General features: G+C 33.7%; 1 protein-coding gene across 1 annotated transcript in view; it reads right to left on the bottom strand.

Moving 5' to 3' along the window:
• Positions 1-21,504, bottom strand: part of LOC115888140 (U8-agatoxin-Ao1a-like) — an 86,044-nt gene extending 64,540 nt beyond the window's left edge. The window contains exon 1 of the mRNA XM_030907732.1: positions 21,311-21,504. Within this exon, the coding sequence (XP_030763592.1) occupies positions 21,311-21,413 (103 nt within the window). The 5' untranslated portion in view covers positions 21,414-21,504. The remainder of the gene's footprint in view (positions 1-21,310) is intronic.
• Between the last annotated feature and the right edge of the window lie 3,629 nt (positions 21,505-25,133).

The raw sequence follows: 25,133 nt of genomic DNA, 5'->3' as shown, positions 1-25,133 counted from the left end.
TCGATCGAGTCATTGAAAAAATATGAAGGATTGAAATTTGAAAAGTTTATTTAAACATTTACCAGAGTAAATCATAAAGATAAATTCTTCGACCAATTTGCTGTTTTTTTCTTATTATTTCTAGATGTTTACGCATTTTTTCACTTACCACAAGTTTGAACGATCAGGTGTGGTAGTTGCTAGATAGCTGTTCTTCGACTTATGCGTTGAAGTTCTTCTCAACATCGTTAAACTATTAACAATTATGCATAATAAGTGGAAATAATCTATCTTTATTTTAAAAATAATGAATGTGGCAATCGGGTTGCGCAGATATTCAATGAACGCCATCCTGACAAACACCTTTATGGCAAAATTGTTCACGAGTTAGTAGAAAAATTTCGCGAAACTGGTTCCATTATGAATAAAAAGAAGCAGAGAGAAAATCCTGTAGTAAATGAAGCTATGGAGGTATTGGGCCAAGTTGTAATGGATAGTACGCTGAGTACAAGAAAATTAGCCAATGAGACGCCCTGAATCGTACAAGTGTCTAAAGGATAATAAAAAAAACACAAGTTCCACCCGTACAAATTTCAGTTGGTTCGAGAACTCAACGAAGACGATTTTGATCGTCGCTTGCAATTTTGTGAAACTATGAGTGAACGAGTGGCGAATGATAATAATTTCCTATTTAATGTGTGTTTTTCGGATGAGTGTACTTTCTTTTTGAACGGTGTCGTTAATCGGCACAACTGTCGGTACTGGGCTGAGGACAACCCCAGGGTTTTTCACGAGGTGCACACACAAAATCCTCAGAAATTGAACGTGTAGGCTGGTATTTTTGGAAATTCTATTGTAGGTCAGTTTAACGATATTGAGAAGAACTTCAACGCACAAGTCACAGAACAGCTATTTAGCAACTACCGCACCTGATCGTTCAGCCTTGTGGCAAGTGGAAAAAATGCGTAAACATCTAGAAATAATAAGAAAAAACCCTCGAATTGGTCCTTATCATTTACTCTGATAAATGTTTAAATAAACTTTTCAAATTTCAATCCTTCATATTTTCTCAATGACTCGACCGATTTTCAAAAACGAAGCGGGGAAATATAGAGAATAGAAAGCTCTTTTCATTGTGGTGCCACTTGACCCCTCTTATCATTTGAAAAAAGTTGGGGGATGACACCCCCGCTTAGAGGGTTGAAGATTTTGCAATCATTTTTGGGGCAAAAGTTGTCCCCCTCACAAACAAAATTGACGTGTTTTTGGATTTTTTGAAAACAAAAATACCCTGGCCGTTATGCCTTGCGGAACGTTTTCGATGGGCCACCCTGTATATTCTTCATGTTGAAGAGCTTACGTGTGTTTCTGTGTTTATGCGCGTATTTATGTGACTTCAAATTAAGGTGGGTTCAAGTAGCAAAATAAATATAAAAAAGAAGAAATGATTAGTTCTAATATGGGAGCATTCAAACAGCCAAATAAAATAATAAATATACATTTACTGAGCAATGATATGAGCATTTGATAACATTTAGTTTTCAGTTTAGTAGTTGTTTATAATAATTTTAGTATTTACAATGTACTTATTTATTCAAAGGCAATGTACTTGTCTATTCATATTGAAATTATGCAATAAAATAAATCCAAATCCTGAAAGTATTTATAGGTTAAAAACTCTTATTATTATACTCTCTCTAAAATTTATTAAAATTTATTTTTAATAAATAAATTTTTTAAATGAAAATTAAATTTATTATTTTATCATATCCAGCCTAACACCGTACATTAACAAACAAAAACAATTAAAATAAATTTTGTAAACTATCTGGTAAGTATGTAAACTAGCAGCTATTTTAGTAAACTGAGGTAAAATCTCCATCCTAACCAGATTTTGTAAATAGTCTCCATACTAACCAGTTAAAATATAAACTAGCTGCGGTTGTCTGCTATTTTGCAAGAATAGGCGGATTCCTTCAAAATAACATAGCTTTTAGGTAGTTTGCAAAATAGCTGGTTAGTTTTTAAACTAGTCAAGTATCCATTTTAGCCGTAACATACATATTTTCTTGAAGATTACTTCATTTAATTTAAAATTTAGATATACATAGTTAGAAAAAAGATTTCGTACTTTATTTCTGTATTTTTGGAAGAAAGTAAGACATTTTAAGAGTTCTAATAGCTCTATTATATGTTTCAATTCTCTGTTAATGTTACACTTCACTCCAACAAACCAGTTTCTACTGGAACAAAATTCAATTACAAACTCCTTAAGCCAATCCCCTCCAAATAAAAGAAAAAGCTGTCTTTCTTAATTTTCCTTCACAAACAGTGTACAATTGTTCAAATTTCCTGGCCTAAACCTAAAATATGCAAGTGGGGTTTCTTTTAATCTATCTCATTTATGTTTATTGTTATTGTTTCGTCGTTTTTTTATTGTTTGCTTATGAAGGTACATCATCATAATAACTAATTTTTTTAAGAATTATTTGTAAAACTATAATATTACTTTATAGTTAAATAGTTCTTAAAGAGCAATTTGTGGAGTAATTTTCTATTCTATAAATAAAGATCATTTATTAATATGTATTTCCTGTTTTTTGAATGACTTTCAAATTTATTTATCAAACTGATTTAATAGAGAAATTATTGCTGGATGTAGGACTTGTTTAAGAACAACCTGTGTCGTAATTTAATAGAAAATTTGTCATTAAAGACAAAATCAAAAATATTTAATTTTTTATTTTGTCTTTACTTTTTGCATCGTAAAGCAAAAAGTTAATCATTGAAAGTTATGAAGCGGCGATCATGGACTTAAATTATTCTTTATAGTTTTTAAACTTTGAATCATCCTATGTTGCCAAATTTTCGCATTTCACAGAATACTATTACACGGTATATTGTTTCTGTTTTACCTGATAGAGCTCTGTCATAAATTTTCGATGCCAAGTTAACAAAATGTTAGTACAGTTTAGCTAGTGAAGCAGTAAGAAACACAGTAGTAATATTTATTTTAAGTACGAAGCCCTTGCTATACTCTTGTATACTGACCATTTGCTGATAAATGTAAAACACAAAGTAGTTCATTTTGCTTCAACTTGTTATTGTAACAAATTTCGTACTTAAACTGGCGTAGCTATTGTGTTATTATAACGAAGGTTTATTATCAGTATATTTATATACGTATACATATTTTGTGACGATGTTCTTATAAATCAGTAGGTATTTAAATTGCGCATTTTTCATATAAATATCTTAAACATTATTAAAGCAACTTATGTGCCTTTTATTTTTTTTTAATTTCCCCAACCATCATTATCATCATAATTTCCAGCTTTTACCTTTTAAGTCTACTTTCAAGTCAAGTCATTTTTATAAAGATATAACATTATTTAAGTATTTTTTGACTTAAGTCTTTTTTTTACTTAAATCAATATGATTTCTCTCAAGTCAAGACAACTAGAATTCAATTTAAATACCTTTTTTAAAATAAATATTTTTTTTTTAAATATTAATATTAATTTTCTTGTATTACCCATTACCGATATTTTTATTATCTATATTAATTTATTGTAGATACAGATTAGAATAAAATATTATATAAACAACTATAATAAATAATAAAATAATAAACGCATCAAGGATATAAAAACACACATATAAAAACATCAACAACTTAAATAAAATTACATTTCTTGGTACTTTGTACAGGTTGTCCCATTTTTGTATGTTTTATAGAGTTTCTCGTTTATGAGCAGCGGTACAAAGATACGGTTTCCACAGTTGCTACTTTTTTATGAAACTAAAGATGCTAAAAACACATATTTGATGCCGCTGTTAAATATTTATGATAAAAAGACTTAAATATTTTCTAAATAGACTTAAATCTCATAAAAGACTTAAATCTTTTAAAATATTTAAATCATTTGTAAAATGACTTAAGTCAATAAAAAAAATTCAAAGATTTTGCAACATGCGCAACCATCATAGGCGTATTGAAAATACCAGACACAAGTCGGTCGTTGTCGGCAATCATCTGTTTTTTTTTACATTTTATATTAACTTCTGACGTCATTTGGAAGAGCTCAATAGAAATATAAAAGAACTAAACCTTGTTTGGAAAGCAATGACATTCGTGACGTCAGCACTCCGGCAGTCTATGGTGCGTCGACCTGACGAGCCGAGCGCGAGACGTGGGCGAGACAAGAGCAAGACGAGAGCGAGACATTTTCTATCCATTTTTTTACGCAAACCTGCCACGAAATAAGCCGAGTGGGATCATAGTGAAAGGAAGCCAAACACATATTAAATTGTAATTGAATATAACAAACGATGGCCAAATAATAACGCATACAGTAATACATTTTTGTATCTTTAACATAGTATTCGGTCTTTAACATGGTATTCATCGTCGGCTTTCCCCCTTTTGGCTGTTTTCCCCTTTATCCCTTACACGACGTTTTTTACATAATACTTTTTTTAACGTTTTTAGAACAAAATGTTATATAGAAAAGTTGTTGGGAAGGTTAAGAAGCACATTTTAATATTACTATAGAGTGTACAGGGTACTTCAAAAAAGTGTTGCGGATATAACATATTTTTTAATGGGAATACCCTATTTTTTATTTTATTATTGGGTTATACGTACAATTCGGTAACTTTTTTTTGCATTTTTTGATATTACATATCTAAAATTAATTGATGTTGTAATAATTCAATTTGTTTAAAGAAATATTGGATTTCGGTAGGGTAAAAATTATCAGTGAAGTGAAAATTTGTAAATTCTATCAGAAAAAATGATAATATATACGGTGTACGATTTAAAAATTTGAGATTACTTAATTTCAAATAGTCGAAATTTATAAATCAGAGCTAATCGCAGTCGGGCGAGCCTACCAAAAACACGTCCAGACTTTCGAGCTTTCTTTGATCGGCCGTTGAAAAACCGACAGGGGACGGATAGCAACGAGGCTCCGTAGGTTGACTCGCGAGGGTCTCGCGAGACTCGTCCACACAGCGAATTTCGAATGTCTCGCGCTCCTCTCGCCAGGTCTGGACGCACCATCGATCGTATCGCTGATCGCCATTCGCAAATATATTCCAGATACGTATAGTGAACAAGTGAAACGTTCGCAACGTGAAATAATTTTGATATTTAATTTTTATCGTGATGGCTTTTTGAGAAAGTGTATACATCGAATTAATTGCATTAATTTGCAATGGCACCTCGAACCCACAGTTTCGTTATGGAGCCAGATTAAACCAATCAGAATGTTGGAATATTGGTTAAACGTAGAGTTGCCCACGAGCTCGAAATATGCAAAAAAGGGGGTCAGTTTAGGTTAAGTTTAGATTAGGTCTATATTTTTATTAATTCAAAACCAACTAAAACATAATTCTAATCTAACCTAAACTCACCCCTTCTTTTGCATATTTCCGGCTATTACCTGGGTATTCCTAGGTTTAACTAATATTCGAACTTACGGTGTAAATTTATGGAGGGTCCATAAATTTAAATTCGCCGTACACATTTTCTTTTTAAATAATATCGCTTTCTTCATCCGCCGGCCTAGACTAAACATCCATATCCATAAATTAGTTGGCCCACACTGATAAGACCTCATTTCGGCTATCGAACGTCCTTGCCCTATTCGTTCATCAACGCCGGCTCTATCGACTTACGTGTTGACAGGCAAGTTATTGAACCCTGCATGTCGTTTTTTCAAAGACGGGTCCCATATAAACGCAGCCAGAAGTATTTTCAATACTAAAAAGATTTAAATTTTTCTTAATGACTTACATCTTTTCTAAAAAGACTTAAATCTTTTAAAAGACTTAAATCTTTTTTTAATGACTTAAATCTTTTTCTATTTCGAAATAAAGACTTAAATCGCAAGTCATTTTGAAAATTACTTAAATTTTAAATCTTAAGTCAACTTTCGAAATATGACTTATATAATGAAATGATTCAAGTCATTAAAATGATTTAAGCCAAAAAAAGACTTAAGTTTTTGTGAGCTTGCAGCTCTGGTTAGAAGATAATATAATTCATTTTAGGGGTTTTGGACAGATTTTCAAGAAAATTCGCCAGTGTGCCGGATAAAATTTCCCAAGCAGCTGATTGGATTACATTTTTGTGCGCGAAACAATTTTCCCGCTTGCGATGTAAAATATATGATCGCGATGGATGTGAAAAATCGAGGACAAATCGAACGGCAAAAATATAATAAGGAAAACCTGTGTTGACAAAAGTTATTGGAACGAATTGGAAAAACTGGAGAGGGAAAACATGTTTTGATCTGGGTCGACCAGTTATTTGTATCGCGTGAAAAAAACAAATTTACACATAGAGGGGAAACCGAGATATAATACAGGACACTTCTAATATAGCCTTATTGAAAACCTAGAAATTCTTAGATTAAATTAGTGGTTTCAATTATAATTTATTTATATTTAAAGCTTTATTCAGAACCTCGCAATAGACTTGTTCACTAATTTCTAATTTCAATGAATTTCGATAGCTACATATGAGTAAAAAAACATGGCACTATGGCACTCAAAATTTTTCTTAAAAACTATACTTTTCTCACATAGACGCAAAACAAAATTGAGAAATGCAACAAGGCTAGAAAACGTACCCGGCTCGAGGCTACCTGTTTTTGACGTCACTGCTTTGATCGATCGATGGCGCACAGTGGTGTGAAACTGACAATATAACGAAAAAACCCTATATTTCCTAAACCGTTAATCCAATCGCATTGGGACGGATTTTATTCGATTCAGCTTAATAAAATACATCAAATAACATGGTTTAATAAATTTATTTAAAAGTAAATTGAGCACCAATTGAAACGTAACATGAAAATTTTTGCATCAAGTTGAACTTCTTGTATTTTCTGAACTATTGAAGGCGTTTTGAATTGCTAGCCAGATTCTGAAACGCTTTTTTTATCGAATTATTGGCCAATACCCATAATACAGGGTATAACAAAAATGCATGTATTTTTTACAAAATTTTATTGGGTGTGTAGAGGATTTCCATTATTTGTGGGTATTTTAAAAGAGCTGTTTTATATCTCGGGACGTTTTTGAGTTTTTTTGGGGTATCGCTCTCCATTGCGATGTTTTCTTTTTTTTATGATTTTCGGTAAGGTTTTAATTTTAATAAATTTATCTCATTATGAAATTAATATATTGTATTTTTGAGTATTATGCGTATTAACTAATGATTATACTAAGTGATTATACTGTATCGTTAATGAAAAAGTGTTGATTGATTCTTTTGTTATGCCAAGATACATAATAAAACCTGTTGATATAATTTAAATATACCAGCTAGATAAATTTTTAACGCCCTGTATAACTGTAACACTTTTTAGTTTTAAAAAATTATTTGTTTGCTTTATTTAATTATACATTAAAATGCATAATGCTTAATAATACGATATCTTCATTTCACAATGAGATAAAATTATTAGTATTAAAACTCTACCGACAATCATAAGAATATCGAAAACATCGCAATGGGGAGCGATAGCCAAAAAAACTCATAAACGTCCTGAGGTATAAAACACCTCCTTCAAACTATCCACAAAAAATGGATCTCCTCCATCCCTCCACAAAATGAGGCTCACTTAAAATGTTGTTAAAAATGCGCGCATTTTTGTTTTACCCTGTATTATGGGTCCTGACCAATAATTGAAAAAAACTACAAAGAACGGTTCGATAGTCGATAAAACAATGTTTTAGAATCTGGCTGGCAAATTCAAAATTCCTTCAAAAGTTTAAAAAATACAAGAAGTTAAACTTAATGCAAAAATTTGCACCTTACGCTTCAATTGATGCTCAGTTTAGTTACACACTGTGGTACAAATTATTATAATTTATAACATTTAAATCTTATACAATATAATGATATTTATATAATTTTAAGTGGCAAAAAAAGTAAATTATATTAAATGAATTCATCGGCATCCGCAAAAATGAAGAATGTAGTTTTCATTTTTTTCCACACTATTTATCTTTTATTTTAAATTTTTAACAAACGTGGCCAAATGTGGCAATAAAATTTATAGAGTCACTACTTTAACAGTTGCTTTTTTTAGTCAAATTAATCCGAGACCAAAGCTCGCTAAAGCTTTTTTGCTCTAGTCTGATTAAAATAAGAAGTAAAGTAATTTTATTAGAAATAGATTCAAACTAAACTGCATCAAAGGCACGGTATATTTTGGCAAAATGATTTTTACTTTTAATACCCATGGATAAACGAAACAGTTCCTGGGTTATACCGATTTTTAGGAATAAAAAGAAGGGCTGTAAAATATTACTTGTTTTCGCTTTATTTTTGCGCGTTTCAAGGAGGTGTTGTAAATTCAAAACTAGTAATTAAATTAAAAAAGTAATATTATTATATTGTCTTTGAACTAACTCGATGTATGATAGGATAATTTAAACCCGATTTAACACTCCCTTTTTTGTTTTTTTTTTCCATTGCCGAAACCACTGTGTGGCGTCCTTACGACCGTGCCCTTGCTGTATTGTTTTTGCAGACGTTCGCGAAGGTACATTGTTTATTTTCATTGTTTTGGTGTTTTGAAGAAGTAAAATGAGTTCAAATAAGTGGTGTTTTGTCCCTGGGTGTATGGTTATATTACTCCTCAATCATAATACATATATATGATAATGCCACGGCAAACGTCAGAATATCGACAAATCAATGCACAGACAAATTCAATATTGATCGAGGGGTAAGACAAGGCTGTACTAGAAAGTATGTTAAAAATGATAAACTGGGGATTCAACAGGAATTAACATCGATGGCAAATTGATAAATCATCTATGTTTTGCAGATGACATTATTTTAATAACATGCCGGAGGTACAGAATATGCTGGATATGCTGAATGATGCTTCGGAAAAACTCGGTTTGAAAATTAACTTGTCAAAGACACAATACATGACAAACGTAGTACTAAGTGGAAATTTAAACATTAATAACATACCTTTGGAACAAGTGCATATATATAAATACTTAGGGCATGAGATCGGTATTAGAAGGAATAATCAGACCCACGAAATTCTACGATGAATAGGTTTGTCTTGGGCGGCATTTGGCAAACTAAGAAAGATCTTTAACCAGTGTGTCTTGCCTGTCCTCACGTATGGAGCTGAAACGCTTACTTTGACAAAAAAGAACATACATAGAATACAGGTCATGCAACGGAAAATCGAAAGGTCCATGTTGGGAGTTACACTCGGAGATAAAATACCCAATCATACAATACGAAATCGAACAGGAGTAAGAGATGCGGTGATATCTGTCTTACATCTTAAATGGAATTGGGCAGGACATGTGGTTAGGACGACAGACGGACGGTGGACAAACACTTGTGGAATGGAGACCGAGACACGAGGCCTATAGAAGCAGGGGGTGACCTCCTAGTCGATGGACAGATGGCATTAAGAGGGTGGCTGGAAACTGGATTCAAGTGGCACAAAATAGAAGGAAATGGCTAGAGTTAAGGGAGGCTTTTGTTCAGCAGTGGACGGTATAAGCTAAATGATGATGATGATTAAGAGTTAACGGGGTTGTACTCTCTTCATTGATTACTTGTCAGAACTATACAAATCAGAAGAAATAGAGGTTGAACTAAATACACCCGAAATAATGACCAACGACAACGTACAGATTGAGGCAGCCGATATAATTACATCCCTTCGAAAGCTAAAGAATAGGAAGAGCCCAGGGCAAGATGATATCCCAAACGAATTACTTAAATATGGCGGCAAAAGTCTCCTACAGCAGCTAACATCCCTGATTCAAAAAATTCTTTACCAACACAGGATACCCGATGAATGGCGAACCAGCACCACTATCTTGATGTTTAAAAGAGGAGATAAGAAGCTGCCCTCAAACTATAGAGGCATAAATCTTCTAAGCACCACACTAAAACTTACGACAAAAGTGATAACAACCAAAATAAACGACTTAACATGCTTAGCAGATGAACAGCAAGGTTTCAGATCGGGCAGATCATGCACAGACGCGGTTTTTGTCATAAGACAGATAACAGAAAAATCAATCGAATATAACAAACCAGCGTATATGTGTTTTATTGATTTAGAAAAAGCGTTCGACCGTGTGCAGCTAAGAGACGTTGTACACCTTCTTTACAATAGGCAAATCCCACACAACCTCGTTAAAACCATACAAAACATATATGAAGCGAACCAAATTCAAGCTAAAATTAACGGGGTCCTGACCGAACCAATAAATGTAGGCTGTGGTATCCGACAAGGTGACTCCCTGAGCCCTCTTCTTTTCAACATCATTATGGACGAAATAATAGGAAATGTACGTTTACTGAAGGGATACAGTATGGGCGACCAGGAAATTACTATTCTATGCTATGCCGATGACGCCGTATTGGTAGCTGAAAATGAGAACGGCTGGACAGGGAGAGAAATGAAAGCATAAAAAGAGCGTACAAGGTGGAAAATGTAAATGAGTGGGTACTCAGCAGAATGGAAGAATGGAACGAGCATATCAGCAGAATGGACAACAGAAGGATAGTGAGAGTTGCACGCGACAAATCACCGCTAGGTCGCAGAAGCTTAGGACGTCCACGAAAACGATGGAGCGACAACTTGTCAGTCTGACCGGTAGAGACGACGAAACCAAACAGGCGATTCGCCTAGTATGAAGAAGGAAGAAGAAGAAAAAGTACTCTCTTCCTGGAGAATTCGTGGGTTCCTTATAATAATTGTAAATATTCAAGTATGTAAGATTATAAAATCCTTGCCATCGAAAATTTCCAATTTAAGTTTCCTCTTAACCACGTAATTTTTGTAATCGGGCGACAAGAGACAACATGTCCTTGCTTTATATAGTTATTTTGAAACTTTCTACTGGCAAAGTTAAACTTAAAGTTTAATTTAATTAAGTTTTAGAACAGTATGGTGCTTGTTGACGTGACTTGAGCCCTGTTGATATTTGAGAAAGTTCGAGAAAGTTTCGCAAGATGCTGATTGTAAGTGCAATCTTTAACAAATAAATTTGTATCAGGGGGCAAATTAGTTCCTTTGTATAGTGGGCTAAATTATTAACTTTTTTTATTTGGAAGTACATTTTTTTAATTATCATAAATTAAAGATTAAAGAAATATTAAATATAAATTATATACAGGGTGGTCCGAACTGTATTCCGAAAACTTCGGCAGCATATTCTGCAGATAAAAAAAGTAAAAAGTTCGTATGAATGTATGTCCTAAAATACTTAGTTTCGGAGATACAGGGTGTAGGAGTTTTATTTTTACTTCGATTTTTTCTAAATAATTTCTGAAGTAACGTCAATATTTGGATGAAAACTTAGATCTTATAAACTTCGTGGATAAGTAAATTCGCTTAATTTTTGTTGAAGACACATCAGCGACATTCGACTATCTGATTATCTTTGTCTTTGACACTGATTGACCTTTGTCTTTGTTTTGTGTATATGTCATTTTTATGTCATAAAATAGAAAATGTAAATATATAAATTTGAGAAAATAATATTGTTATTCGGGATATTAATTATTTATTGGATAATATTTACTAGTATATTAACTATTTAACGAAACGTTAAATAGTTAATTTAACGTAAATTACCTAATAGTATTTAAAGTGATTAAGTTACCTAACATAAATATGTATTTCGCTGAATAAAAGTGAGTTGAAGAAACGAAGAGATTTTAAATAATATATATCTTGTTTTTTAAAAATATGGAACATACTTCAGAGGTTTTCATACTTTTATAGTGTTGTGGAGTTCTTTTAAGGATAAGATTTTTCCTATTGCGGGCAGCTTCACATATAACACTTTTATCAGTCATAATATAATGTCTATTTATCCACTAACTTTATCGCACTATAAAAACAAACTTTCAAAAAGAACACAAATCTAAAATATCTCTCTCGTCGGAATTCCAAATTAACTCTTTATTATCACGAGTCAAACAGTATACAAAAAGCACAAAATGTGACATTAATTAAATTATTTTATTAAAATATGTTTTGACTTTTCAAAGTCAAAATATTTTTACGTTTCCCTAGTTATTGATTTCTATGTGTTGCCCATTCATCATAGCTATTTTTCAAAGTAGTATTTTAAAACATTTTTAAAAAAGAATTTACCGTTATAATAGGATTTAATTTTTGTTTAAAATATATATAAAAAGTATATTGGAAATAATATGACAGATATTTTCAAAATAATAAATACACGTATCAGTTATATCTTGATTGAAAAATTTTAGTGGTCTATATTTTTAGTAATTGTTGTCAACGCAGCGAAAAAAACGCTCCAAGTTAGCATTTACGTCTAATATCGTTCTGCGTATGCTCAGTAGCGTACGCAGAGAGAAGGATAGATTTATACGATAATCTTGTTCTAGAAAGAAATAAATAGAAAAATGCATGTGAAAGTCCCGTAAACAAAGTCGTGTGTAATATACATATGGCATAGCTTTATCCACGAAGTTTATAAGATCTAAGGATGAAAATTGATATCTGGGAGTTTTGTGACACGAGAAATTTGATTTTGATGTCAAAATGACTCCTATTTGTAGGAGGCGCCACCCACATGCGTTTTGACTGTTTTGAACAGTAATAACTTTTCGACGGTACCTGTATAAAACTACTGACTTAAAAAATATACATTTCCATAACTTTATACGTAAAAAATGTCTCTTGGTAAAAATCGCTACGAGCGACCGTTCTCAAGATATTTAAAATGGAAATAGTCAATACATGTCATTATTGACAAAAAATAAGCACACGTTGAATAGAGTTATTTGACTGAAATAATAATTTTTTGTTTTTTTAAATTAATCATTTTTCATTAATCATTTTTTCAAATTTTTCTGCGAAAAAAATGATGATTAACAGTTTCTGTTGACCTTTTGCCACAAAAAGATGTCAAATTTAAAATTTCAGTCGAATAACTATTTGGTCAACATGTTTAATTTGTCAATGATGACAGGTATTGATAATTTCAATTTCAAATATCTCCAGAACCGTTACTCGGAGCGATTTTTACCAAGAAACCTTTTTTATTTAAAAAAAGTTGTAAATGTATATTTTTTTACTCAGTAGTTTTATACAGCTATGGATGAAAAGTTATTACTCTTCAAACCAGTTAAAAAATATGTAGGTGGCGCCCTCTACAAGTCGGAGTCATATTGACATTAAAATCAAATTTCTCATGTTCAAAAACTCCCAGACACCAATTTTCATCCAAATATTGACGTTACTTCTTAAATTATTTGGAAAAAATCTCGAAATAAAAATGAAATTTCTACACCCTGTACCTCCGAAGCTAAGCATTTTAGGACATTTATACGAAATTTAATACTTAGTTTTATCTGCAGAATATACTGCCGAAGTTTCCGGAATACAGTTCGGACCACCCTGTATTTATAATAGCTCTGACCATACTATAACTCTTTAAAGTATTATAAAAAAATAAACTAACATAACCGAAAAGTAATTTAATTTTCTTCTCTATTTTTAAGAATTAAAAAACTAAATTGGAATTCAGATAATAACTATTCATCTTAATTCTCCCAACATTTTACACAAAATTCTAATTTTCCAACAGAAAAAAAAACATCTAGTAAAATTGTTTTAAAACGGATTGTTTGGGGTCAGCGAAGGATGAAATTAAAGAAATCAAATATTGACGTTACTTCTTAAATTATTTGGAAAAAATCGAAATAAAAATGAAATTTCTACACCCTGTATCTCCGATGCTAAGCATTTTAGGACACACATTGATACGAACTTTTTTATTTATTTTAATCTGCAGAATATGCTGCCGAAGTTTCCGGAATACAGTTCGGACCACCCTGTATATTAATTGATATTTAATTTTCAACTGAAATTAACACTTTTCATTAACGCATTATAAATTCTCCAATTAAACTTGAATAAAGTAACATTTTTTATTTATTTTTGATGATATTTATTAGTGCTGTATTTCTAATTTTGACAGAATTTATTGTTTCTTGCTCATAGTGATTCTCTTTGCAAATAATGTGTATCTATTTTATTACTTTTAAGCTTCGGTTGGCTGGTTTTTATGACTTTAATTTCCTTTTCAAAAATGAAGGAAGTATTATTTAAGAAAAATAGAAAGAAAGTAAATAAAAAAAATGTCTTCCGAACAGAAATCACAAAATTAACTTTATTTCTGCTCAGTCAAGTATAAACTAAACGTAGTCAAATATGCATAGCAATTTGATGGTATTTTACAACCGACTTAGTAGAGTATTTTTAGATTTCTCTAAAAAAATCTAAAAATAGAATAAGAAGATTATTCCTATCTTGTTTCGTCTACTTACTGCCGTATATATAGAATGCAGACAGCACTAAACAAAGTAGACAAGTGGTGCAAACAAGAGAGACTGACAGTCAATGCTCAGAAAACACAAATTGTCAATTTTACAAAAAAGATAGGACCAAAAGGCTTAAAACCACCAGTGCTAGAAGAAACGACGATTTCATTTGCCAAAGAAACAAAGTACCTTGGGATATTTTTTGATCAAAGGCTTACATGGAATACTCAAACAAAAAGGCAGATGAAAGGACCAAGCAAGGCCCATCAATGCCATTCATAGACCCAGAACCCTTCTGCGGCGTTGCAAAGGCGGTCACGAGAATGGCCACGGAACGACGGGTGGCCAACAAATCTCTAGAATGGTGGAGAAACTCACCAGGGCAGAGACAGGCCAAAAGGTTCATTGTAGAATATTCGCCAAAATTCACGGTAGACCTGATAAACAAGGACAGAAAGACAGTCGAAGCTATAGTAGATCTACTAACAGCGCATTGTAAACTAAATAGGCATCTGGTTCTGCCAATCTGAAGAGAAACGACAGAACACCCCAAGTAGCATTTTCACGACTTGCGACCACATGTTTACTAAACACAACGTTGGATTAGTTACAAAAAATAGTTAGCTCCCTACCTTGGGTATTAAAATAAATTTAAACGTTTTTATAACGTTGTGCCGACGTTGGACTAGTACTACAGCAAAGTAGAAGCTTCTGCGACGTCGAATAAACGTTGTCTTGTAACCTTTTTTGCTTAAGTGATCTTTAGGTGATTCGGACAACGTAGTTACAACGTTGGACAATATAGAGTTTTCCGGCGTCAGTTTCAGGACCTATTCCAACGTTATGCAAACGTCGTCTGTTTTACTAATTCCAACGTTGTTTAGATTTCCTTATTCTTACGTTGGTAGGACGTCGAGTCACTACCTTTTTGCAACTGTATTGAACCATAACCCTAAATCTTAAATTTTCACTTCATTGTTCTGTTCAGTCAGACAGTTCAGTGCTGTTTTTGTTTTTATAAAAAAAAACTTAATTAAAATGGGACATAAGAAAGGTACATATAAAACTAAATTTATATATACATCGACATATATTACCGATAGTTTATCCACACCCTCGTTTATTTAGATTATAGAGGGCAGCACAAGCTAGACTCTAGGATGACTAAATTAGGCAATCTTGCGACTGGTATACTACCTGTTAAGGCCGAACTGCGACTTTATTAGTCCAGTATGCGACTACTCGAACTACTCCATCTTAATCTCCAAAACAACAAAGTGAAAGCCGCCATGTTGTTAAATAAGAAAATGTTTCGTTCCTAAAATAGAAATTCCTGCTTTTTGAATACATTAACTTGAAGTATTTGACCCTAAAAAACACTCGGTACTCCAAATTAGTGCAGACTAGGGTTGGCACGAGGTTGTGCCGACGTTGCGCCCCGACCTTTGGTCGCTTGACACAACGTTGTCCCGACGTCCAAATGCTGCTTGGGACATGTTATGTCGGTGCGACAGCCTGGTAAATGTGCGGTTCTCGGTAATAGGCAATGATAGGCCATTCCCAAGGAGCTACATGGGGGGTTCAGTCTCCAAGTTGCTAAACTTTGTGAAAAGGATAGGACTGAAGAATGTAATCTAAGGATCAGAAGAGGACCACAAAATAGATCGGATACATATATAAACCATACAATCGAAGAAATAACAAAATTGGCAATAATCATCAAAATCCTATCATGGTCTACAGCTAGTATTAGGAATACCCAAATGTTGGACCCGCAGTGCAGTATAACTCTGGATCAAAAACTATGTTATTTATCATAATATAAAACTCAAAACTCTGAAATCTTTATTTATAGACTTTAACTTTTTGATTTTCTTTCACACTTCTGTATATCATGACTGTAACTTCTTTCAAAAATAGTTCTTTTCTATATACATAAAATCGTAAGCCAAAGTATAAATGTACCTAAAGGTGCTAACAGAATATTTTTCCATGAAAATATTCTATATTATGTATCCATAAAAGTATTCTCCATTCTAGTGGTGTCGTGTATAGAAAATTATATTTTAGTCACAAAATAAAATGTAAACACAATCCTGAAGAGGGAATCTATTGTGATCAAAATTGAAATGGCATGTACGTTTCAGTTAAATGTTTGTATAATAGCTGAACAGCATAAAGAATAACTGTGAAGTTCAAATATTATTTGTCTGTTGCCTAATTTGAACTTTTTTTCAATATTAAATTATATTATGTTTCTAAATAAAAAAATAATGTGGGAAAAAATATTATACAGGGTGGGCCGCTGAAAATTTACAATGGCTATAATTTTTAAACCAAAAAAGATATAAAAAAATAAAAAATACCGTTTCTATAATATCGAGGGGGAATGCATATAACATATTTTTTGAACCACCCCGACCTACCCCTTAGGCATCCCTACTCACTTGAAAATCTTAATTGGCAACACCCTACTTGTGGCGTCTTTTTGGAAAGCTCATGAAAAATGCTAAATGATGATCATAAAGTTTTTAGGGTGAAATTGAAAAACTACCCTTACACGAACAATTAGGTTTGTCCCATCAAATTGGGACCCAGCTAAATGACGCAAATGAAGTATTTTTTAAACCACCTCAACCCACCCCTAGGTGGCACCCCCTCACTTTTAATCTCAAGATAGCGATACCCCACTTGTGACACTTCTTTGGAAAGTTAATTGAAATTGCTAAACGATGGTCATACAGACTTCAACTTAATTACTGGTTAGTGACAAGAAATGTAGGTGTGACAATTTGAAAGAAATTTAAAATGAAAATTTATTTTAATAATTGCTCAAAATGACAGCCGTTTTGTTCCATACAAAAATACAAACGATTTTCAAATTCTTCTCTCACTTTTTGGAAAATCTCTCTCGGAATATTTCGACATGCTTCAGTTCTCCTCTGCCGCAATTCTTGCAACGAACCTGGTTTTGTGTTGTAGACTATGGATTTAGTGTAACCCCACAGAGAAAAGTCTAAAGGAGTGAGATCAGGTGACCTTGGCGGCCACTGGATTAGACCCCTTCTGCCAATCGATTTCCTTGGATAATATTTATCCAACCACCGCCTTGTGACAATAGAATAATGCGAAGGGGCTCCATCTTGCTGAAAGTTATGTGGTCTTCATTAAGAGTTATAATAAATATCTTTGTACCAGCTTTTTTTTTCTCGCAATGGTTCATCGATACAAAAATAATTCATTCTATTGATTTTGACACGTTTTGACTTTTTTGTTTTATTTTTAGTTCTTTTTTATGACAGTCGTTCAGCATTTTTTATACGCTTTCCAAAGAGGTATCACAAGTAGGGGTGGGTCGGGGTAGTTTGAAAAAAACCTCATTTAGCTGGGTCCCAATTTGTAACTTATGCTGAAAAAATCACTTTTCTCATTAATGTCCACCTAATTTTTCGTGTAGGGGTAGTTTTTCAATTTCACCCTTAAAACTTTATGATCATCGTTTAGCATTTTTCATGAGCTTTCCAAAAAGACGCCACAAGTGGGGTGTTGCCATTTAAGATTTTCAAGTGAGTAGTGTGCCGCCTTAGGGGTAGGTCGGGGTGGTTCAAAAAATACGTCATATGTATTCCCCCTCGATAGTATAGAAACGGTATTTTTTATTTTTTTGACATCTTTTTTGGTTTAGAAATTATAGCCATTGTAAGTTTTCAGTGGCCCACCCTGTATAGCACAAAACTTAAAACTTGTATAGTAATGTTAAAGAAGTAAGTAAATCTTTATAAAATATATTTATTTATTAATAATAATTTTCTGTACTGAACATATATATCATAAGTAAAAAATAATATCTACTAAAAGACACATTAAAAATAACTCATAAACTAAATAATAAAATAAAATTATAAATACAAATATTATATTTATACACTGTAAAACACCCTTCCCGAAAAACTTTATATCAAGTTTGAAATTTTCGTTTATTTTTAAATTATCAGTCACATTATAAAAATATTGTTCTTGATATACAGGGTGTTTCGAAAAACGTGTGTCATTTCTCATGGGGAGATTCTTTACTTTTTTTATGAATTTTGATATCAAACATTCTGGAAGAACTGCCTGTCAAAAACATTGTATGGTCTAAACTCAAATTTATAATCACTAAATTTTAAGTCACGTGACATAAGGAGAACAGATGTGGCTACCTAAAAATTATTTAAGTATGTAATATAAAGTGGGGGTCCTTATTTTAAATTAAAAAAAGATGCTGTCAACTTCCGGTATTCCCGGTAACTTCCGGTATTTTGCACGTGATGAACTTTCCCACGAGAGATGGCACATATTTTTTAAAACACCCTGTATGTTAGAAATCGGACGAAAAAGATATTCCATCAAAGGGAAGTTATAAGTTAACTTTTTTCATCGTTTTTTTTTTGTTTATTTCGATTTCACTTTTTGGTGGTTCGGGCTAAACCTCGCAACTTCTACATTTAAAGTTTTTAATATCTCTAATAGATGAATCTGAAAACTCTATACCTAAACGACCGTTTCATGTTTTCTGCTTATGCTTCTTATGCACGTTCCTGGTAAATCTAGTGACACTTTTTTAGCATTAAAATGTGTCGCACTTAAAATAACTTTTACTCTCAAAATTACATTCCAATTGCTAAAAGCACTTGGAAGAAAATTATAATAAATGGAAAAAATAGGACTTTAACCTCTTATAGTTACGAAACAAAGCAGAATTAGACCTGCGTTGATATAAAAAATAAATCTTATTTACACGTGATGAACCATCCCACGAGAGATGGCACATATTTCTTAAAACACCCTGTATGTTAGAAATCGGACGAAAAAGATATTCCATCAAAGGGAAGTTATAAGTTCACTTTTTTCATCGTTTTTTTTTGTTTATTTCGATTTCACTTTTTGGTGGTTCGGGCTAAACCTCGGAACCTCTACATTTAAAGTTTTTACTATCTCTAATTGATGAATCTAAAAACCTTATACTTAAATGGCCGTTTCATGTTTTCTACTTATAAAAACTCCTTGGGTGATTCTGAATATACTTAAAAAAAAGTTAGATAGCCCTACTAAACCAACCATAAAATATATCCATTCCAAACCAACTTTTACCGTCTTTAAAAATAGCTAAAGCAATCCCCACACGTAACACCAAGCCGGTTATATTACGATTTTTGAAAACTTCGTTGAAGAAAAACCAGGGCTAGCGTTAGATCTGCAAGACCAAGACACACTATGCAAGACTCTTGCGGTCTTGCATTTTTTGAACGTTTTTTTAATTTACATTTCATATTTTATAGATAATAATTTACTCATCCCAACCCACTATAATACTAAAAATGGTTTTTCCGAAACCATTGCCAGCATGTGATTTATGGTATTTCTATGTTAGTTGAAGCGCTCGTGTTTTTTCAACCATTCAAATAAAAGAATATGACAAAAAAGTTACTTATTTGCTTAAAATTAGTGTTTTAATTTTATTTATTGGAAATAGTGTTTTCCAAATCTTTACATAGCATTTTAAAGGAAACAATTTAACTAATATGCATTAAAAAATAAAAACTTTGAAGTGCCATTTGAATTAAATTATTTAAAATACAATTTATTTAAAGATGTTGCAGTAAGACTAAGACTAATAGAGTATTGGTCTTGACCTTGAATTTGTTCATAAATACAGGGTGTTTCAAAAAACATGTGTCATCTCTCGTGGGGAGATTCCTCACGTAAAAATAAGATTTATTTTTCATATCAACATAGGTCCGATTCTGCTTTGTTTCGTGGCTACAGGGTGTTAAAATCATATTTTTTTTAGATTTATTATAATTTTCTTCCAAGTACTTTTAGCGATTCCAATGAAATTTTGAGGGTAAAAGTTACTATATAAATTACATATTTTAATGCTAATAAAGTGTCGCCATAATCACCAGAGACGTGTATATGGGTTATCACAGGAATATTTTTATAAAAAAAGCATGTACGCCACTGACTTTTTTGTCTTGTTTTTCTAATTCACTGGTTAATGCCGTTTAAAAGTTGATATTTTGTCAATTTCGGTCTCCTTGATGAGATAAACGCAATTTTATTAATTTGCTTTGATCCAAGTGTAATAGCAACTTTAAAAAATTTTAATACCATTAATTTACGAAATTTTTAAATAAGTACTCATTGATTTCTCATCAAAAAATATGAAAAAAAGTTCCTATAAACATGGGTATGGAAATGCATAGTTTTTTAAAATTATTACAGAATTTTGAAACTTTAAAATTAGGTCTTTTGGAATTATCTTAAATTCCATTATTTTTTATTTGAATTTGCTGTAGGTTGGACTAACAGTAATTACAAGTAATAATAATAATATTTAATCATAAATTAGAGAAAATAAATAATTTATTAATTTTATTTTTAATTTAATTTGTGATTAATAAAATTGCGTTTATCTCATCAAGGAGATCGAAATCGACAAAATGTCAAGATACGACTTTTAATTGGCATTAAACGGCCTATACAATTCATTTTTTAAGAAGAAAAGTCAGTGGCGTACATGTTTTTATTTCGAAAAATATTTTAGTGATAATCCATATGCCGCATTTATAGTAATTTTTAACCTCAAAATTTCATTCGAATTACTAAAAGCGATTAGAAGAAAATTATAATAAATCGAAAAAAATTAAGATTTTAAACCCAGTAGCTACGAAACAAAGCAGAATCGAACCTACGTTGATATAAAAAATAAATCTTATTTTTAAGTGAGGAATATATCCACGAAAGATGGCACATGTTTTTTAAAACACTCTGTATATTCTGATATGAAGAAAAGTTAGTAACGGACAACCCTACTAAAAACCACCCATAAAAACTACCCATCCCAAAGCAACTTTTAATGACTTTAAAACTAGCTAAAGCGAGCCCCACACGCGCCACCAAGCCGGTCCTACTTACCGTCGTCGAAGTACGGCGGCACGGCGGCCTCGGCGACGGCCAACGCCACCACGCAAACGGCCGCCAGCGCCAGCAGCAACAGCTTGGGCCGGCCAGTCTTCATCTCTTCCCGCAGGTCGTCGTCGGCTGGTTCGTCTTGTGGGACGCCACGGAGAGCACTGAGTGGTATGGCGTCGCGACGGCAGTCGAGTGAGCGAGCGGCGCCGGGCGTCGGAGGGAATATACGCGCGCCGCGACGGAGGAAAAAGTGGTGGGGGGTGTTGAAGGGCACCCACGCGGGTTTTGGGAGTCCGCACGTACGTGTAATACCATATGGTTCGAGCTGTTAACTATAGAACAAGTTCTTTTGGGTTTTGGTTGGTCTGTGTTATAAATTGTGCAGAATAAGTTTGTTTGAAATTATATGATTACTGAGTTAAATGGGATGATAGTGAAACCCACGCGAGTTTTGGAAATGAAACCCATTAAGCAAGAAAGACAGATGCCTAGGGCGGCAATTTTTTTAATGAAAACCACTCGGAAAACAATATTCGAAAATGTAAGATACTATCGGGTCTTGAACGATTTAGGTATGTCGGATTTCTTGGATTTTCTATACAGAAATAAGAAAGGGGACACTTATAATGACATTGTCTGACTGAAAAAAAATGCGGGTTATCTATAAGTAACCCCACAATCTTACGGGGTCGGGAAGCGAAAAGGGGTAAATTGAATTATAATAATTTCTCTATTTCAATTAAAAGTATCTTCTAATTTCATTTAAAAGCCATCAATGAACAAGTCCTATATGGTTCGAACCGAACTGTATTCGGGAAACTTCGGTTCATCTACTTAATCTACTCAACGTGTTTATTTTTCGTCCATAATGACATGTATTGACTTCTTCCATTCTAAATATCTTGAGAACGGTTACTCGTAGCGATTTTTACCAAGAGACATTTTTTACATAAAAAGTCACGGAAATGTATATTTTTTCACTCAGTATTTTTATATAGGTACGAACAAAAAGTTATTACTCTTCAAAACAGTTAAAACTTATGTAGGTGGCGCCCCCTACAAATAGAAGTCATATTGACCTCAAAATCAAATTTCTCATGTCAAAAAACTCCCAGATACCAATTTTCCTGGTGGACACATCGTGTGAGCGCCACACTTGCCGATGTTGTTTACGCAAATATTGGCGTACTTGCCAAGTAGACGAGTCGTGAGAGTGCGCCTTAAGAACTTATTAACGAGTCGTTGTAATTTTCCCTATAGCTTGAAAATTTTTAAGTGCTAGTTAGAAACACTTGCATTTTTGGTAAAAATAAGTGGAATTGAGTTGGTGTTCGACAGTGGTCGCGCTATTAGAACTGTAAATTCAAAATTCGATATCTCAAAATCTATTAGAAATAATTGACTGTAGTTTTTTCATAAACTTTCGTAACATTTCTGCTATATTTTCTTCGCAGACAGTATGTGAAAATCTTTATAAATAAAAAGTTACACGATGGCTGAAAATTGTTATTCACTAAAAGTAAATGGATGGGTTGTTTAACCGAGATCTCGGTCTCGGTCTCGGTTACAGTCATTCTCGGCTAAAAGTCAGGCCGAGATCTCGGCCTCGTTCTCGGCATAAGAAGGCCGAGAATGTCGGCCACGGTTGAGACTGCTCGCGATCGTCAAATTAGCTTATTTTTGAGTGTATCGCTTCACCTATTGATGCGTGGATGAATGAAATACTCGTCCGAAGTCGAAAAAAAATGGATCATATCTGAATATCCATATATGATCTGATCGAATCTCGAAGCGAATTTCCCGGACGGTTGAAGAATCGCCTTCGTATTTGTATGCGTAAACAATGAACGAAATGTTATATGTTAATGTCTTAATAAGTTATAAATTTAACAAAATGAAACCAGCAGCTTATACATTTCTAGTCTGCACCTCCAACAAGCGTCTCTAGCAAACAACTATTTAGAAAGAATATGATGAAACACTACATAATTTGAAAGGCAGCAATGCTAAAAAAATACTTTTTTACCCTATAACACTCGCTATAACATGACTAAAAAAGTAATTTTATTAGTATTAGCAATTTTATAGCATTATCTCACTAAAACCGTTTCTGCGTGAAAATAACGTTTTTATTACATTATTACCAGACGTTTTTTCATATAATAAACTATTGCATAAATATTGCATTGTGTCTCGGTCTCGGTCTCGTTCTCGGCCGAGAATTTCTTTTTCTCTCTGTCTCTGTCTCTGTCTCTGTCTCTGTCTCTGTCTCTGTCTCTGTCTCTGTCTCTGTCTCTGTCTCTGTCTCTGTCTCTGTCTCTGTCTCTGTCTCTGTCTCTGTCTCTGTCTCTGTCTCTGTCTCTGGCTCTGGCTCTGGCTCTGGCTCTGGCTCTGGCTCTGGCTCTGGCTCTGTCTCTGTCTCTGTCTCTGTCTCTGTCTCTGGCTCTGGCTCTGGCTCTGGCTCTGGCTCTGTCTCTGTCTCTGTCTCTGGCTCTGGCTCTGTCTCTGTCTCTGTCTCTGTCTCGGTCTCGGTCTCGGTCTCGGTCTCGGTCTCGGTCTCGGTCTCTCGGTCTCGGTCTCAGTCTCGGTCTCGGTCTCGGTCTCGGTCTCGGTCTCGGTCTCGGTCTCGGTCTCGGTCTCGGTCTCGGTCTCGGTCTCGGTCTCGGTCTCGGTCTCGGTCTCGGTCTCTGTCTCTGTCTCTGTCTCTGTCTCTGTCTCTGTCTCTGTCTCTGTCTCTGTCTCTGTCTCTGTCTCTGTCTCTGTCTCTGTCTCTGTCTCTGTCTCTGTCTCTGTCTCTGTCTCTGTCTCTGTCTCTGTCTCTGTCTCTGTCTCTGTCTCTGTCTCTGTCTGTCTCTGTCTCTGTCTCTGTCTCTGTCTCTGTCTCTGTCTCTGTCTCTGTCTCTGTCTCTGTCTCTGTCTCTGTCTCTGTCTCTGTCTCTGTCTCTGTCTCTGTCTCTGTCTCTGTCTCTGTCTCTGTCTCTGTCTCTGTCTCTGTCTCTGTCTCTGTCTCTGTCTCTGTCTCTGGCTCTGGCTCTGGCTCTGGCTCTGGCTCTGGCTCTGGCTCTGGCTCTGGCTCTGGCTCTGTCTCGGTCTCGGTCTCGGTCTCGGTCTCGGTCTCGGTCTCGGTCTCGGTCTCGGTCTCGGTCTCGGCCGAGACTAAAAATTCAACTTCGGTCGGACCTTAATTATTTTGTTGTTTTTATTCTGGAATTTCAAGCCCCAAACTTGACTTCTTCATTTCCAGTTATATTCCTATTCTCCAGATGATAAATCTAGGGCGAAATCAGCCGGTTAAGTGGTTTTAATTGGGAGCCCGCGTCTTCCGCAATCTAATTCAGTTCCGCCGAAAACTTACCAAAATTAATTTGATCAGCTCCGACCTTAAGTCCATTAATTACAGGTTTAAAGCCCGCTTAATTTAGTTTTATGTTTATTGAACTGGCGCGCGTTAGAAGAAGATAAAAAATACTGTATCATCGAAAAAAAAACGGCATTCAGTTGGCTTGGAAATGACGATCGATGACATTCTCCATATAATTTTATACCGGCTGCGTTGCATAAATGGCTCACCCGTATAACTTTTTTATTTTATCAGATAAAAAAACGAGATTTGGTATGCTAGTATATGACATAAATTACGATTGATTGACGTATTCAATTGTTGTCGGTCACTTCCTGTTTCACCGGAAATGACTACAACTTTTGATTTTTAAATAGCACCCTAAATATTTTTTTTACTTTATTCGATAGAAAATGACACTTTTAATAGAATGACGTATGACATGTCAACTTTTGACATTTTCGCATACATTTTTCCATACGATTT

This window comes from Sitophilus oryzae, unplaced genomic scaffold (assembly GCF_002938485.1).
Source record: "Sitophilus oryzae breed Bouriz unplaced genomic scaffold, Soryzae_2.0 scaffold_684_pilon_pilon, whole genome shotgun sequence".
Taxonomy (NCBI): domain Eukaryota; kingdom Metazoa; phylum Arthropoda; class Insecta; order Coleoptera; family Curculionidae; genus Sitophilus; species Sitophilus oryzae.
This window is presented reverse-complemented; position numbering and strand designations above follow the sequence as displayed.